Genomic DNA, 19,041 nt, shown 5'->3' on the forward strand with positions numbered 1-19,041 from the left:
CGTCTGGGCACTGCTGGGACTAGCGCGGTCCTTGCCGGCTGCGGAGCCATGCGTCAAGTACCACTAGGGCCTGTCGCACGACTCCACCTCCTTGGGGTACCTCGTACCCAGTCTCCGATCCCGGAGAATGAGGCCAAGCCCGCCGAGGCGGGGGCCTCCTGGAATGGGGTGGGTCATGGCGCCGGGCCTCCCTCCTCTCTGCCCGCGCCATGGCCCTGTAGACTGGGCAACTGCGGTGGGAGGCCGGGTGGCCCCCCGCGCAATTGGCGCACACCGGCGCCTCCTTAAGTGTTGCGCAGGCCGTGTAGTGGTGATCACCACCACAGCGGTTGCACTTCACTTGGAGTCCACAGCTAACTTGACGGTGGCCCCACCTCAGACAGCGGAAACACTGCAAGAGCTGCTGAGGGGGACGTTTCACTCTCACCTGACTGCCGCTACCCGCTGAGGTCCTCTCCTGATTGGCTCCTCGGTTGACTGCTGTCCTGGGAGCAGCCCTGGGTTGCGGCTTGGCGGTCCTCTCCTGGTGAGCCAGCGACGCCTTCTGCTTCCTGGTGCGGCGTCGTCTTCTTCTTCTCCTTCCCGGGGGTTGCTTCTCGGCGGGGGAAGAGGCCTCGTCCTGGTGGCCCTCCTCCCGGCCTGGTGACCCCAGGGTAGCTGGTGGTTCCGCGGCGGCGTCGGTCGCTGCTAACGCTTGACTGCGTTCCCTGTCCTGTGGGGCGCACATCGAGGTCTGCAGCTCGACAGACGTGCTGTCAGGCTGGGCCTGGACAGCAACCTCAGAACGCCAGGGGGCGTCCTCCTCCACAGAAGTCGCACAGTCGCGACGCCAGGGGGCGTCATGCCCCACCTCCGTGGTGGCGTCGCTGGTCGCCGGCTGGGTGGCCAGGACTAGGTCGGTATTAACCGCCCTATTCCTTAGCCTCCTCGGCGTCTCCCTGGTCTCCGTCGCGGCCCTGACTGCGCCGGTGTTCATCCCTGGCACTCCGTCCCTCCCTGGTAGACGGATGACCTGGAACAGAGAAGAAAGCTCCCTCTCTGCGTCGCGCATCCGCTCCTGGTCGTGATGCCTGATGATGAGGCCTCCTGGTAGGAAGCTCTCGACGGCCATGGTTGTCGAGATGATCCTGCCTCCTCGGCGAGGGCGCCGCATTCTGTCCAGGACGAGGCCCCGTTCAGAAGTTACAGGGCGCCCCGGCCTGTAGTACACGAGCAGCGCTTCGTGCGCCGCGTCGGTGTAGCCTTCGGAGAAGAAGAAGCCGTTAGGGGGGTCACACCCGTCCCTATAAGGCTCCGTCTCCACCTCGATCTCCGGGTCCTCCTGTGGCAGCTCCGGCTCGGGTGCCGGGGTCTCCGGCACAGGTTCCAGCGTCTGCGGCTCCGTGTTGCTCTCCGGTGTCGGTGTCATGCCGGTGAAGAGATCTCGGAGCAAGTGCCCGATCGCCACCGCCCGTTCCTGGGTCGTCATCGTATCCGCTTGGTTGTCCATCCTGGTCCTCCTGTAACAAACTCTGAAAGAGAAAGAGCGAGCACTGAGAAGTGCTCAGCTCAGACAATGCTCTTTCGAAGATGTACTAACAAGTACAGCTGCCTGACTAGTGTATGGCAAGTGAGCAGACAGGGAGCGCCTATTTATAGTACACTCGATGGTCAGGCACGCGCACTGAGGGCTGCGCGTCGAAGCTAGCAGAATGATACACAGGCGCGCGTGCAGCTGGCTGGCGTAGCGAGAAGGGAGTGCCGGACATACAACAAAAGGTACATTTCATTCAACAAAATTCTCGGAACTCAAGTGAGTCTAAAGGTTTATATACGGAGCTCGATAGCTGCAGTCGCTTAAATGCGGCCAGTATCCAGTATTCGGGAGATAGTAGGTTCGAACGCCACTGTCGGCAGCCCTGAAAATGGTTTTCCGTGGTTTCCCATTTTCACACCAGGCAAATGCTGGGGCTGTACCTTAATTAAGGCTACGGCCGCTTCCTTCCCACTCCTATCCCTTCCCTCTCCCATCGTCGCCAAAAGACCTATCTGTGTCGGTGCGACGTAAAGCAAATAGCAAAAAAAAAAAAAAAAAAAAAAAAAAAAGGTGTACATAATAGATAAACTTGACGTTCTCTGAACTCATCCACTTCTTTTCTGTCTGTTCATATTCTTCTTAGTTTAAGCAAAATGTCCATACTCCTACAGTAATCACCAAGTTAACAGCTTTAACATGTCCTAGTTCATCGCTATCATTGACCGCGTCATGTTAATCCAGCTTAGCCCCATCCTTTCGAATACTTCACGTCTTGCTGTCTTACCGTTGTTGAGGGTTACTATGGCATCACATACACCAATATGCCATGTTTCTATGCCTATAAATAATATATCAGATATACCGGATTCTGCGTTTGCCCATGGATGCACTTTCTCAGTAATTCAAAGAAAAGGTACATTTTATACAACCAAATGTAAGGTTTTGCAAATAAATGGCAATTCCCATGGGGCGATGCCCCTACAGGTTGTACTTAAAACTGTTTGTATAAGTACTCGCAAAGTCGGAAATGACATGTAAGGAACGTTACGAGAAGAGTTAGCTGAACAAAAGTGAACATTATTTATAAGAACAGTTTATGTATTCTAGTTGATAATGGTAGGACCATTACTGTCAACACTAAAATGTACACATCCGCTTTTATGTCGATTTACAGACCATTTTTGAGATCAATGATTTTTATTTCGATCAGGAAATCTGCCCACATATCGGCAAAGGTAGTCCGGTGTTCTTCGAGGAATTCTTTCCGAATAGGGTCGTGTCCTGTCTTTCTCTTTTCTGCAAGAAGCCCAGACCTCACGGCTTGCGGCCCTTCTTTTTTTGTTTGGATGTGGTAAAGGAACTGTGTTTCACCCGGTATCATGTACATTGGAGGAACTGCTTGTAAACATCGAGTCTGTGGTACTGATAACTACCATGCTCCAGACAAGACTGCTGATGTGGCTGCGCGGATTTTCGACCGCATGCAGAACGTACTACACAATGAAGGACGCCATGTGCAGTCTGTATTCGTGTAAACTTTAGTTGAAAAGATCAGGTTACTTTCAGTTACTTTGTTTTTCATGTTTCGCTACGCTCTGTATTATATGTCACCGGAAATGAGGAGTATCATGGATGTATGATATGAAAAGAAGCAAGATATGAAATTATCGATATTTGTTTCCTTTTCAGTGCCCTTTAAGCAATTCTTTCCCAGACCACAGAGCATTTCATCGCCTATACAAATACATCTTCTTCTATCTTCTATCTTAATCTGTTTACCCTCCAGGGTTGGCTTTTCCCTCGGACTCGGCGAGGGATCCCACCTCTACCGCCTCAAGGGCAGTGTCCTGGAGTTTCAGACTTTGGGTCGGGGATACAACTGGGGAGAATGACCAGTACCTCGCCCAGGCGGCCTCACCTGCTATGCTGAACAGGGGCCTTGTGGAGGGATGGGAAGATTGGAAGGGATAGACAAGGAAGAGGGAAGGAAGCGGCCGTGGCCTTAAGTGAGGTACCATCCCGGCATTTGCCTGGAGGAGAAGTGGGAAACCACGGAAAACCACTTCGAGGATGGCTGAGGTGGGAATCGAACCCACCTCTACTCAGTTGACCTCCCGAGGCTGAGTGGACCCCGTTCCAGCCCTCGTACCACTCTTCAAATTTCGTGGCAGAGCCGGGAATCGAACCCGGACCTCCGGGGGTGGCAGCTAATCACGCTAACCACTACACACAGAGGCGGACCTATACAAATACATGCTCTCCATATATATACACAAACACGAGCTCACGCAAAAAGGAAAATACTGAATAATTCAATTTTTAACATCAATATTACACCAACAGATCTACCCAATCAGCTCTTTAACATGGAAAGAATCAAGTATAAAACTGATAGAGTGCCTTAAGAAGACTCCTGCATGTTAAGAAACTCATTGACCGGGCGAGTTGGCCGTGCGCGTAGAGGCGCGCGGCTGTGAGCTTGCATCCGGGAGATAGTAGGTTCGAATCCCACTATCGGCAGCCCTGAAAATGGTTTTCCGTGGTTTAACATTTTCACACCAGGCAAATGCTGGGGCTGTACCTTAATTAAGGCCACGGCCGCTTCCTTCCAACTCCTAGGCCTTTCCTATCCCATCGTCGCCATAAGACCTATCTGTGTCGGCGCGACGTAAAGCCCCTAGCAAAAAAAAAAAAGAAACTCATTATTTGTATTTGGACGTACTTTTCTTCTCGTTGAAGAAGCTTTCCGGAGAAAAGAAATGTCAATGGCCTTTATAAGACTCTTTTTCAAAGGAAATATTAACTTGAGAAGGTTACATATTGATCAGTAATTCTCCTCAGCGAAAATTCAATAGAAAATTCAGTAGATTAGAACACAATCAAAACATTAATCACTCATTTCATTTAGTACAATTTCGGCACTTTTACATCAACATATTACCAACGATTTCCCATTTCAGTCGAATTAATGAAAAGGCACCTTATTAAATGAGTAAATGATTAGCGTTGAAATCTCCAGATCACGAGGCACTGGGTTCGAATCTCGGCCGGATGGTGAGGTTTTAATTGCACATTGATAATTCCTGTGTTTCGGAGTATGGATCTTTATGTTGTTTCTGACATTTTCGCTACTCTACGCTTTACTACAACAACAAGCAGTTACCATCCCGCCATGCCGAGTGGCTCAGATTTGTATAAGGCTGGCTTTCTGAGCTTAAGTACGGGTGTTCAACTTCAGTTCAGAACAGAAGTATCTGACGGTGTTGAAATATGTCAACCTCATGACGGTAGATTTACCATCGGGACAAATTTCCGGCAAGGTAATTTGTAGGACGCAGAATAAGTAGCATTATAGAAATAGTTCACTTCACACGGCTGGCACTTCTTACCCTTATCGGAGGGTCTGCCTTACAAGAGCTGACTCCGGCTGTAATAGAAGGAAACCAAACCCCATGACGCAACCGCCCTGAAGGGCCATGGCTTACCAAGCGACCGCTGCTCAGTCCGAAGGCCTACACATTACGAGGTGTCGTGTGGTCAGTACGAAAAACCACTCGCCCGTTATTCTTGGTTTCATAGACCGGCGCCCGCCATCTCACCGTAAGATAGCTCAGCAGTTGTAATTATGCAGGCTGATTGGACCTCGAACCAGCCCTTTGATCCAGTTAAAAATCCCTGGCTTGGTCGGGAATCGAAACGGAGAACCACCCCGTAAGGAGAAGGCACGCTATCCCTACACGGCGGGTCCGGCCATCTGTTTTAGTACAGTAGATACAATAAATTATTATTATTATTATTATTATTATTATTATTATTATTATTATTATTATTATTATTATTATTATTATTATTATTATTAACTATTGAAAATATAAATAAGTTGTCCGTTATATATGATGGAATAGCCTTACGAACGGTGCATTTGATGTAGCTGCAACTGCTGATACTGTTGAGATTTTATGGCTCTGCAATAAAATGCTTTATAAATGACGAGCATACAGAGCGATCATAACCTACAGTGGTCGGGTCTCCGTTTTAAAGAGCAAAGGAATCTCTATTATCAATGTAATGAATAAACAGTATTAACGTATTCCGACCACAGAACTCAATTTACATTTAACTTCAAAAGATACTTATCATATATAAAAATGTAGCGTAAGAGATCGGCATATTCAGGAAGATTTTAATCTTGTTATGTGGATTAAATGCATGAAAACTTTAGAGGACAACTGAGGTAAGACATGGGTTCGAATTACACACTCGCCTATCCTGCACTTCATTTTCCATCCTTCTCCCTACTACTAGCCCCAGCATTTGTCTGGAGTGAAAATGGGAAACCACGAAAAGTCACCTTCAGGGCTGCCGATGGTGGGATTGAAGCCCACCATCCACCGAATGCAAGTTCACAGCAACGTGACCCTAACCGCACGGCCATAGCACTCCATTATCTTTGCAGAAAGCCAGTAGCTAAGACTCTGCGCTGGCGTACAGTCTCCAGAAAGAAATATCCAATAGTGTATTAATATCTCCTGGTAGAAACTGATTCTATTAATTTTTAAGTTCACTGCGATGTTAACATAGTTATTATTATTATTATTATTATTATTATTATTATTATTATTATTATTATTATTATTATTATTATTATTATTATTATTATTATTATTATAGCCGCGCTGAGTGGCTCAGATGGTTTAAGTGCAGGCCTTATGACCCCAACTTGGCTGGTTCATTCCTGGCTCAGTCCGGTGGTATTTGAAGGTGCTCAAATACGTCAACCTCGTGTCAGTAGATTCACTGGCACGTAAAAGAACTCCCATGGGACTAAATTCCGGCACCCGGTGTCTTCGAAAACCGTAAAAGTAGTTAGTGGGACATAAATCCAAATACATTATTATTAGTAGGCTAGTAGTAAACTAAGAGCATGATTTACATTCAACAAATACGCTGCTGTTATATTGAATAAATTACATTAATGCAAATACTTTTGATTTTCAGTAATTATAAGGACACAAATAATAATAATACATGACGAAATCTACTAAAAACAACAATAATACAGTACATTCATTTGCAAAATAAAATGCACAATGAAGGAACCGTCGCAGGGATGCGTAAGTGGGTACAGATACCGGACGTGGCAATATTACAAAATATTGAAATCTTTGTACTACACCAAGCATTTATAAGAGAGTAACAAACACTTGGCCCACCCTTAACATGGAGACAAACAGCGATGCGGTTGGGCATGGAGGTATACAAACGTTAGTTTTTCTTGTGAGGAGCATCTTGCCACAGCTGGCTCACCTCAGTCCCAAAATCTGCCGTAGTTGCCACTGACCGAAGTTACCGACCAGTCTGGTCCAAAACGTTCTCGAGACGTAAGTGGCCAAGCAAGCAAAAATGTTGACCTCACGAAGGCAGGCCAAAGATACCCGTGTCATGGGATTAAGCACATTTTCCTGCTGGAATTGGTGTTGTCAATCTGTGTCAGGAAGAGAGTGCAAAAGCTCACAGAATTTCCTGGACGTAATACCACACCGTCAGAGCTTCTTCAACCACTATCAGTGGAGAGTGGGAATGGCTTGTAATGGTACCTTACATCATGGCCATTCTCGTTGAGGTGGTGTGCCCCTCCAGAACGAAGCGTAGGCCACTGCCTGGCGAGGATGTCTCCAGACTCGAATAAGGCGATAGTCTGCATCCAGGCAAAACCGTGATTCGTCGCTGAATACCGCTCGTCGCCAGTCCGCAAGCTAACATGCTGTCCGTTGGATGCAAAAATTCAAACGTGCTCGCCGATACTCGGATCATAATGGCAGACGTCGGTAGGAACGCCGCGATGACAGATTCTGCTCTATTAGCAACCTGTTTTTGGTTCTGGTGGATATAGATGTTTTCCAGCTGTCGCGATATGTCTCTGGATGGTGTGCAGTGACACCTGTGAAGATTATCCACCTTGTCCTACGATGAAACGATCCTTAATGCTTGCTGTTAGCGAGGGTCGACCCGAGCCTACAAGACGCGCGTGAATGTGCGTGCCTCACGTTCCTACAGGGGGCAACACCGACACACAGTGTAGCCAGAACGGTTCAAGTGGCGAACAGTGTGCCGAAATATCCAACCAGTCCCTATTAGCCCAACGATGTGGTCTCTCTCAAACTCATCTAGCTGATCAAAGAATTGTCGAATGTACTTTTAGGATATGCTGCGTGTTCACTCAATTACATTTTGTAGCTCACACTGCTCAACCTGCTACTAATCTCTTGTTCGATGTCTTGCATCTCTCAATGAGGGAGGGATATTTACGTCTCCCGGTGGCACTTCCGCACAAGTAATCAGCACTAAACGCAAATGGGACACATATCAACTTATAACAATACTGTGTGGCAAAGGCCGTGCTTTTTTGTTTTATGTTGTTTCGTTTTTGCAAATGAATATATATTATATGCTTTAAATACTTCCAAAATGTCTTCTCTTTGTCACTCAGGATATTATCCACAGAGAAACATTTGCAAGAGCAGTCAGAACCTTGCAATTAAAACATTCAGCAGCAAGAGCACGAGATGACTAAAATTCTGATGTTAAGGACTTCCATTTTAGCTTTAATATTCAGCACGGTTCAAATGTGTCTGGCCATATTTCAAGGGTGCGTCTTAAACGTAAATTAGCGCATAATTTTCTCATATTGAGGTCATATTGGGTAGTGTATTAACATCATATTCTTATGTTTATTACGGGATCAATATGTAATATTTATAATGTACTCTGCGACGTAATTTGAATCATCACCTTCCCGATGTCAAAGAATGATGAAACGAAACTTATAAAGTAACTTATAAAGAATAATACGCATACAGGTAATATTATTATTATTATTATTATTATTATTATTATTATTATTATTATTATTATTATTATTATTATTATTAACAATGCATTTGCGTCACACTTGACGTAGATTTGGTCCATTTTTACGGTCGGATGGCCTCCTTGACACCTACCCTATATGGAAAGATGTATTCACTATTGCGTGTTTCTGTGGTAGTTAGTCGTGCAGTGTGTTGTATGTAGATCAAGCTAAGAGTATTCAAAACAACACAAACACTTAATCTCCGAGTCAGAGCGATTACTCATACGAAGTTAAAATCTCCACCTCAGACGAAAATCAAACTTGGGGCCCACCGAATCGAAAAGAATCGAAAAGAATACACTTACCATTCGTCCAATGAGTTAGAATGTATTTATCGTATGGCTAACACCTCACATTACGTATAAATACAGTAGAATACAGTAGTAATACATAATATTTACAGTCTGAAGTATTTACAGGTTCAAGTTATTTACGTAGTCAACACACAACAGTGGGAGCAGAAGGGTTTCCCTGGTAGGCGGTGAGAGGACACTGCTCCACAATGTGCCGAACTGTTTGCTTCGCAGCACCACAACTGCACGCCGCCGAATTAAGTATTCCCCATTCATGGAGGGAGTCGGCACATCTGCCATAGCCAGTGCGAATCCTGTTGATGGTTGTTCATGTCTTCCGTGGAAGATCAAGACCCTCTGGTTTGTTTTTCAGCCATGGAAGTTTGTGATATTCTGATGGAGCACGGGATATCCATACTTGCTTCCAGGCCTGAAGCAGATTAAAGTTAGCGCCTGCTAGATTTCTGGCTGTTCTAACAGGTGGATGTCTAGATTTTAACCTGCTGATAAGAACATCATTCATGTCACCATGGATTTGCAACTGACGGTTGTTAGTTATTTTCTTATAATCTCGTAGGAGAGCATTTTCCCGACGGAGGTGAGGTGGTGGAATATGGGATAGAACAGGTAGCCAGAAAGTGGGAGTAGATTTAATTGTCCCTGATATCATACGCATAGTGTGATTCAGCTGAGTGTCATTTAATTTGATCTGACTGCTGTTCAGCCAAATCGATGAGTAGTAATCTACAGCAGAGTGCACAAGACTAAGAGATGAAGGCCGTAGGGTAGGTGCTAATGATCCCCAGGTAATTCCACACAGCTTCTGCAAGATGTTGCTCCTTGTTCGTAACTTAGCAGCCGTTTTCTGATGATGTTTCTTGAAGGACAGAGTTCTGTCAGGAGTAATCCCTAGATATTGTCGATGTCTGTTGTGGGCAATACAAGTGTTCTCAAACCGAACCTTCAGTTCACAATTGGCCATTTTGTTGCTAAGGTGAAAACATGTAACTTCAGTGTTATTTGGATTCGGTTCTAATCTCCATTTGCGAAAGTACTGTCACAATGTGGTAATTTCAGCTGTCGGTGTTTCTTCAGTGTTTTCCATGAGTTTATCTTGTGCTTCCAGAGCCCAATCATCAGCATATCCAAATTGTCTAGAGCTGGTTTCAGGTATATCAGCTATGTACAGGTTGAAAAGCAAAGGAGCTAATACAGAACTTTGGGGAAGACCATTGTTTAGAGTTTTCTCACTGCTAGTGCCATTTCCCAGTTATAGAGTAGCCTTCCCATAAGTTTCTACACTATGCTCAGAAATGCAATTGGGCGGTAATTTTTGGGTCGATCGTTAGATTTTCCTCATTTTAGGATAGCAATGACCTTTGTCCGTTCCATGAGCCGAGGGATAGAACCTCTCTACATGTTGTCAGAGCAGAATTTAGGCAGCCATATTCTAGCATATTTTCCACAGTGTATCAAGAATTCACGGTGAATGCCATCAAACCCAGGGGCTTTGCCTGACTTCATATCTTGTTAGGCACTTGATATATCTTCTAGAGTGAATAACCTGGAATAAGTACTCTCTTCTGGACTGGTTGCCTTCAGTGTTTTCAGTTCACATTTTACCCATGTAGCATGATCCCGATCTTTTGGAGCGTTTGAATTGGCCACATCTGTTGCAACTATATCGGGAGTTATTGGAGAACTAATTCGATCTACCCGACAGTCCCTCCTAGATTTTTTAGAATGGGCCATGTTATTCGACTTGAGCGTTTGAAGTAGAGGCTTTCAACTGTTTCTGTCCATTTTTGCCTGCGGGCAGCATCCAGACTGTGGAATAATTCATCTCTATGCACGGGTAACCAGTTGTAAGGAACTCTTGGTAGAAAACATCACTGTTTTCATTCCAACCAGGGATATATTCGTTTCGGTATCCTCTAGGTATGAACTTCTTTTCTGTGCATTGCATAGCACCAATAAACCTCTCGCAGTTGTGGAATCCATCCTAGACACTTATCAAGGTGTTCAGCATAGCCAATCCAATTTGCTCTCTGAAAGTTCCAGCGTGGGCGCGGAATTTAGGACACTATTGTAACTCTTCGTATGGTTGGTAAAAGTATAGTGTTGTAGTCGGTAGATATGTAGCATAAATCAGGATTACACTCTCTCTTCCAAGCAGCTGATCTGAAGGTACTCGGATCTTTAGAGTCATAAGGAAGATGGAAAATGAACTCTTCAGCCCACGAAGTCAAAGATTCCCCGTTGGAATCAGTCACAGAATATCTCATAATTGACGTTAAAATCACCTATGTAGAGAGCTAGGTGAAGGTATGGTTGAATGGCATGTGCTGTTCATGTGGAATCAGGAGGTTTATAGATATTGATGACTATAACATCTCCTATCTTGATTACAATGGAATGGACATCATATCTTGTGCTGTGGAGATCAGGGAGGCGTTCTTTACTGTATTTCGTTCATATGTTGCACTTCCATATGCATGATGGAATGTTGCACCTAGAAGTTCATAACCTGGCATTTTACCTCTGGTATGCAATTGATCTTCATTTGCTACATGAGTTTCCTGTAAAGCAATTACATCAATATTGTTTTCCAGAGATAGTCTTGATAAAAACTGTCACTTTGATCTGCATTATTTGAATACTTCGACCTAGGTTCCTATATTGTGGGTCCTTACAAGGACCGTTTCCCTGAGGTCTTGTAATTGTGATATGTTTAAAGCCAGGAGATCTCAAGGATTGTCTGGCTGCCAATGTTGTTGCTTTCTTAGCACCACGTGTTGGGTACTTTGAGGTTAAACATACGGACGTGAATCAACAGCGTACCCCCAATGAGTTAGAAAAAGAAATAAATTAATATACAGCGATGTCGTAACAACAGATAAATCATTCGAAAATCATTTTGCATACGATTGTACATCGTCGGTAAGACAATTTAATAAATTTATGTTACAATATGTCATCCACGTTACAACATATAAAGATAAAATGGTCCCAATTATTACGCTGCGAATAGAAAAAATGATGTCGTCCAATGGTTATGACTGTATTTCCAGAGAACAGGCTGCACTGGAAGATGTAGATGAATTCCTGGACGATGTGGTTGAGGCCCTCCAAGAGTTTGCGGAGGATCAAGGGTTGGACCCACAGGAACTGCCTGCCCGGATCGGAGGCTACAGCATGGTAAGTAGCAAACTCCATTAGAGTTAATTTACAAAATAACATGGAGGAATTATTAATAATTTTTCTGGTGTATTAGATCCCTAAACGGCATTCCATGAAAATTAACAGAACAGAAACTTTGAGGTATTTCCATGCCAGACTGCTCAGTAATAATAACTCAAATGGTGGTTATTATTGTCTTGATGGGCAAAACCGCAAGTTTAATAGTTCTGATCACCGGTTATGTTGTTGTTGTTGTTGTTGTTATTTGGGTCATCAGTCTATAGACTGGTTGATGCAGCTCTTCATGCCATTCTACACCTGCGCCAACCATTTCATTTCTACGTAACTACTAAGTCCTACATTTACTCAATTCTGTTTGTTATATTCATGCCTTGTTCTTACCAATTACACTTCCCTTACACACGATATAAACAGGTCTTCGGTGTTCTGAAATGTATTTTATCAATCAATTAATCAATCAATCAATCAATCAATCAATCAATCAATCAATCAATCAATCAATCACTCAATCAATCAATCATGTCTTCTGGTCAAATTTAGTCAAATTATTCTCCTCTCATCGACATGATTCAGTATATCTTAATTTGTGATATGACTCACCCATCTAAACTTCAGCATTCTTCTATAACATCACAAACAATCCCACGTTCGACAGAGAAGTCTTTAAAATAAATAGTCCCGTATATTTGATGTGTGTAAATTTATTTTCTTAAGAAAGATCCCCTGTTTGTGCCAGTCTGCATTTTATGTCCTCCTTAATTCCGGTATCAATGGTTATTCTACTACCCAAGTGACAGTATTCAACTACTTCCTTTAAGACATCATTTCGTAACATAATGTTCAATACCGCTAATCGGCAGAAGGAGCTTTCTTGTGCGTAACATTTTGGTTGAATGCCGGCACGTTCCGTGGTATCATCATTTAGGGTTTCTGGCATACACATTCATTGCACACTAAAAGGAACGCTTTGCGTACAAAATTCCAACACTCCAATTATCCTTAAGACTGTTACTAATTTAAAATACACTTCATTATTATCATTTTAAACCAGATTATTGCCGCTTATTTTCCATCGAGAAAACGAATATTTTAATGGCACTCTGATTTTTCGTAGCTTTAAAAAGCAGATGATGTATGGATAAGCTTTTCTACTATTTATAGCAAGTACTTCTACACACTTGGCATGGCGAAGATGAACTTGCTGACTGGCTAGAAGATCTGGTGCCCTCTCAACGCTCCAACGATGGCGAAGATATTTTCGAGAACATTGTGCTTCGAGTTATTGACGACGTTGAGTTTGATGACATTCTGGTAAGAGCTTTCATAGTTCATTTATTTTATTAGTAGTAGTACCCAGCACACGAAGAGAAAGATTTTTCTGTTGACATCACTAACGATATGATTCTTCTTTACTGCAGAAACCTCATTATTTGGCTCAAATGGAACTGCGTCTGATTTGGATAATCGAAAATCCAGATAATCCGAAATATTCTATAAAGACATAAATAACACATTATATACACCTTTACAGATACATTTGATATAGTTCTACATTATCGACAAAGCCAAATACGTATATCAATGCAACAATGAATGCCAATACAGTATATGCCCCATGACCCTACAGCCCTGATGGGCCTTGGCCTACCACGCGATCTACGTTCAGCACGAAGACCTGCAGATTACGAGGTGATGCGTTGTCAGCGTGACTAAACCTTTCAACCGTCGTTATTCCTGGCTCTCTAGCACTGGAACCGCGGCTGGGTCATTTGTGACCCAGCTGTTATTTCTTTCAACCTATCTTCTGCCGAAAGGAAAATTAATATTTGTAGTATGTGTACAGCCAAGGAATATTATGTATTCTCAACGTGTGCGTCGTGTGAAGTGCCATTCCTACAAATAAGCTATATGCAGCGTAATGTACATCGTGTGTGCTGATGTCAGATGAATGGTCTCCAAAAGTTGAGGAGATGGAAGCCTTTCTTGCTATACTGCACATTCGCGGTGCCTCAGGAGTAGGGTCTTAGAACTGGACTCATTGTGGTCAGCGAAGTGGGGCAATCCTATTGTCCACATGTTCCTTATTTGTATGGTTACTATTCTACATTAAAATACACTGACTGACAGTGACAATGCAACACCAAGGAGGAGTGGTTCGAAAGGGATGAAAGTTGGAGAAAAAACAGAGACGGCACGGATGAATAATTGATGTTTATTTCAAACCGATATGCAGGTTACACAATGCGCACGGCATCGACTCAGTAGGATGTAGGACCACCGCGAGCGGCGATGCACGCAGAAACACGTCGAGGTACAGAGTCAATAAGAGTGCGGATGGTGTCCTGAGGGATGGTTCTCCATTCTCTGTCAACCATTTGCCACAGTTGGTCGTCCGTACGAGGCTGGGGCAGAGTTTGCAAACGGCGTCCAATGAGATCCCACACGTGTTCGATTGGTGAGAGATCCGGAGAGTACGCTGGCCACGGAAGCATCTGTACACCTCGTAGAGCCTGTTGGGAGATGCGAGCAGTGCGTGGGCGGGCATTATCCTGCTTAAACAGAGCATTGGGCAGCCCCTGAAGGTACGGGAGTGCCACCGGCCGCAGCACATGCTGCACGTAGCGGTGGGCATTTAAGGTGCCTTGAATACGCACTAGAGGTGACGTGGAATCATACGCAATAGCGCCCCAAACCATGATGCCGCGTTGTCTAGCGGTAGGGCGCTCCACAGTCACTGCCGGATTTGACCTTTCTCCACGCCGACGCCACACTCGTCTGCGGTGACCATCACTGACAGAACAGAAGCGTGACTCATCGGAGAACACGACGTTCCGCCATTCCCTCCTCCAAGTCGCTCTAGCCCGGCACCATGCCAGGCGTGCACGTCTATGCTGTGGAGTCAATGGTAGTCTTCTGAGCGGACGCCGGGAGTGCAGGCCTCCTTCAACCAATCGACGGGAAATTGTTCTGGTCGATATTGGAACAGCCAGGGTGTCTTGCCCATGCTGAAGAATGGCGGTTGACGTGGCGTGCGGGGCTGCCACCGCTTGGCGGCGGATGCGCCGATCCTCGCGTGCTGACGTCACTCGGGCTGCGCCTGGACCCCTCGCACGTGCCACATGTCCCTGCGCCAACCATCTTCGCCACAGGCGCTGCACCGTGGACACATCCCTATGGGTATCGGCTGCGATTTGACGAAACGACCAACCTGCCCTTCTCAGCCCGATCACCATACCCCTCGTAAAGTCGTCTGTCTGCTGGAAATGCCTCCGTTGACGGCGGCCTGGCATTCTTAGCTATACACGTGTCCTGTGGCACACGACAACACGTTCTACAATGACTGTCGGCTGAGAAATCACGGTACGAATTGGGCCATTCGCCAACGCCGTGTCCCATTTATCGTTCGCTACGTGCGCAGCACAGCGGCGCATTTCAAATCATGAGCATACCTCAGTGACGTCAGTCTACCCTGCAATTGGCATAAAGTTCTGACCACTCCTTCTTGGTGTTGCATTTGCTCTGTCAGTCAGTGTACATTATGAGTAACACATTTCAAAAAAATGTCCAGCGCAGGTACTGGTATATTCATTTGCTCTGTACACTTGATAAAAATAAGTTTTTTTTCAGAGTGTAGAGAATAAAGAGCTAAGAGCTGGGTCACAAATGACCCAGCCGCGGTTCTAGTGCTAGATCACGGCCACTCTCACCGTCAAACAGTTCCTTAATTGTTTTCATGTAGACTGAGTGGATCTCGAACCAACTCTCAGACGCAGGTAAAAGTCCCTCACCGGGTCGGGTATCCAGACCGAGACCTCCGGGTAAAAGGTAAGCACACTACCCCTAGACACAGTCTGGCACAGTACAAACAGTATACACTATAGGGCCTACAGTACAATTTCGACCTATTGAGTTAAAAGGGTTTTTCTCAAAAGGAAAGTTATTTTGTTTCCACGTAAAATTCGGGCTCGTACCTGTTTTTCCTAGACAACCATAACAAAGTGGTACTTTTTAAAACGATTGCTTTACATCAAGAGGATTTCATCTACAAAACAAATCTTTAATCCTAAAATGATTCATTTTTATTATAACTCAAGATAATTTCATAATAATTCCGAGTATTTCAGAATTAGTCCTAGAATTAAGTAATTTTCGTTTTGTCAACGAAATCCTCTTCAATATGAAAGACCATTCTTTCCAGATTTAAGACGATTATTTTTCAGAGCGAAATTCGTGTAGAAATATCATCTACACTACGTGATTAATACGGATACATCAGATATCCGTATAAAAGGAGTTCCACTCATTTTACTAGCGACTCTCAACTTAGGTAGCCGTAAACACTCAAGAGTACTTGCCTAGTTGATATAACATAGCGTCTACATAAAAGACAAATCGAATGCATGGAAGTCAGAGGCATACTGCTTGTGAGTGAGAACTGGTATGGTAAAATAAAATCCAACACATCAATTTTAAATAGGCCTACTGTACTGTATTGTAGTCTATATATGTTTCCAAGTTCACTTACACACAAAATCACACGAATGTCATATGAATATAGTCTACGTGTCATTGTCGATACATAGTCAATGTTTTATCTAATTATTATTTCTACTAAGTTAATAATAGCAGAGTAACGCTTGATATGGTTACATACCGAGCTCGATAGCTGCAGTCGCTTAAGTGCGGCCAGTATCCAGTATTCGGGAGATAGTAGGTTCGAACCCCACTGTCGGCAGCCCTGAAAATGGTTTTCCGTGGTTTCCCAGTTTTGCACCAGGCAAATACTGGGGCTGTACCTTAATTAAGGCCACAGCGGCTTCCTTTCCATTCTTAGCCCTTTCGTGTCCCATCGTCGCCATAAGACCTATCTGTGTCGGTGCGACGTAAAGCAAGTAGCAAAAAAAAGGACATGGTTACATGGTGACAAAAATGTTTACAACAAGGGATTCTGGATGTAACAATGGGTACATCTCTCTTGAACAGAATGCATTATGCAGGTTGGTGGAAAACAAAGACAAAGTTATGGGGAGGTGTCCCTGTCTTACACGTAACGAGTATCAAAATTAGGTCGATGACATTGTTAAAAAGTAACCTATCATAAACTTAAACTATGAGTGGTAGCATAAGTTATGCATATATGCGAAACCATTTATATTATACCGCGCCATACCTCTACAGGCCTACAGCGCAATCCCCTGCAACAAGTTCCACCATTGGCAAATGTGTAAAAGCCTCAGGATATACATAGTAGTGCCCTTGGTGATGTCCCCGACGGAGCGCCCTACCGCTAGAAATATGGCATCTCGTGTATGGAAATACTTTCCTCACAGAGTAGTCCCGTTAGTTTGAGAAACAGATCGAGGTCACAGGGTCTTAAGTACGGTGAATAGGGTGGCTGCTCCAGAATTTCCAACCTCCATTGTGCAAACAAATCCCTCATACGATCAGCATTAATGAAAGCGGGCATTGTCGTGAGGAACAGGAGGCGGGTGCGTTCATCACCTTGGCCCTAAAAATCTGCTCCAGGAAACCAAGGAAGATGAAAGTGATGCTTATAGTGGCGTGTGATATGCAGGGTGCCATATTACGTGATGCAGTTCTGAATCAAACAGAGAATACTGCATACTACCACAGGTTTCTGGAACATCTTCTTCCTCGTGCATTGCGCAGGAAACGGCCTCATTTCCAAATGCATTCGCTCACTGCACGAAAATGCCCGCTGACACAGGGAATTGTTGGCACGGCGGACGTGAAAGGTCCTGAAACATCCACCCTATTAACCGGATATGTCCTTGTAACTTCCATCTGTTCTCCAAACTGAAGGAACCACTCCGAAGGAAGAGTTCCATACACGAGATCTAACAGTAGTGCGGGCATCATTAAAGGATGCACTGTTAATGGTATCTTTTGACTTTCAAGCTTTCGGCAACGGGTGAAGCATGTTGCAGAGGATTACAATGTAGGCCTGTACAAGTATGGGGGTTGTACTATTAAATGGATTCGTAATTATGTATATATTCCCAGCCCTCGTATGTTGTAGGACCCGTGGCCTATGTCCCTATCCAGAAAAAAGTATCGTTACAAGTGCGCTGAATGAGGTCTTTTCGAGTGAACTGAACGCAACAGTACCAATTCGGATTTTCTTTTTTTCGCTGACAAAAAACTTATGGTAACGAAATCTGTAATTATCTGTTGGCCGGGCTGAGTGGCTCAGACGGTTGAGGCACTGGCCTTCTTACTCCAACTTAGCAGCTTCGATCCTGGCTCAGTCCGGTGGTACTTGAAGGTGATCAAACACGTCAGCCTCGTGTTGGTAGATTTACTGGCACGTAGAAGAACTCCTGCGGGACAAAATTCCGGCACCTCGGCATGTCCGAAAACCGTAAAGTAGTTAGTGGGACGTAAAGTCATTTTTATTATTATTATTATTATTATTATTATTATTATTATTATCATCATTATCTGTTGTACTAGTCCATGAGCCGGCCCCCGTGGTGTAGGGGTAGCGTGCCTTCCTCTCGCCCGGAGGCCCCGGGTTCGATTTCCGGCCAGCTCAGGGATTTTTCTCTCGACCTGAGGGCTGGTTCGAGGTCCACTCAGCCTACGTGATTAGAATTGAGGAACTATCTGACGGTGAGATGGCAGCCCCGGTCTCGAAAGCCCAGAATTATGGCCGAGAGGATGCGACCCCTCGTAATCTGCAGGCCATTGGGCTGAGCAGCGGTCGCTGGGCAAGCCAAGGCCCTTACAAGGGTGTTAAGTGTTTTTTTTTTACTAGTCCATGGAAGATGAAAGTGATGCTGATAGTGACGTGGGATATGCAGGGTGTCATATTATGTCATGCAGTTCCTTAAATCAAATAGCCAATTCTCCATACTAACACAGGTTCTCCTGCGAATCATTTTGGACTGTAATATTACTTCAAGGAACTGTTTATCGCTCCTGCCTGTAGTCAGTCAGCCTTGAACTGTCATCCTCTCCAATAGACAGGCCTAACAATGACTTACAGAATACTCTGAAATGAATGGAGCGCATTCATGTTCTCATGGAGGCTAATAAAGAGGGTCCGCATTTCGATCATTATTACAGCCCACACAATGATGTCTCCGGTACACAGG

General features: G+C 44.6%; 1 protein-coding gene across 1 annotated transcript in view; it reads left to right on the forward strand.

Moving 5' to 3' along the window:
• LOC136876395 (uncharacterized) overlaps window positions 1-19,041 on the forward strand; it is a 52,551-nt gene that overhangs the window by 20,005 nt on the left and 13,505 nt on the right. The window contains exons 2-3 of the mRNA XM_067150332.2: window positions 11,794-11,920; window positions 13,085-13,234. Coding sequence (XP_067006433.1) covers window positions 11,794-11,920; window positions 13,085-13,234 — 277 coding nt within the window. The remainder of the gene's footprint in view (window positions 1-11,793; window positions 11,921-13,084; window positions 13,235-19,041) is intronic.

Source organism: Anabrus simplex, chromosome 1, assembly GCF_040414725.1.
Source record: "Anabrus simplex isolate iqAnaSimp1 chromosome 1, ASM4041472v1, whole genome shotgun sequence".
NCBI classification, from domain to species: domain Eukaryota; kingdom Metazoa; phylum Arthropoda; class Insecta; order Orthoptera; family Tettigoniidae; genus Anabrus; species Anabrus simplex.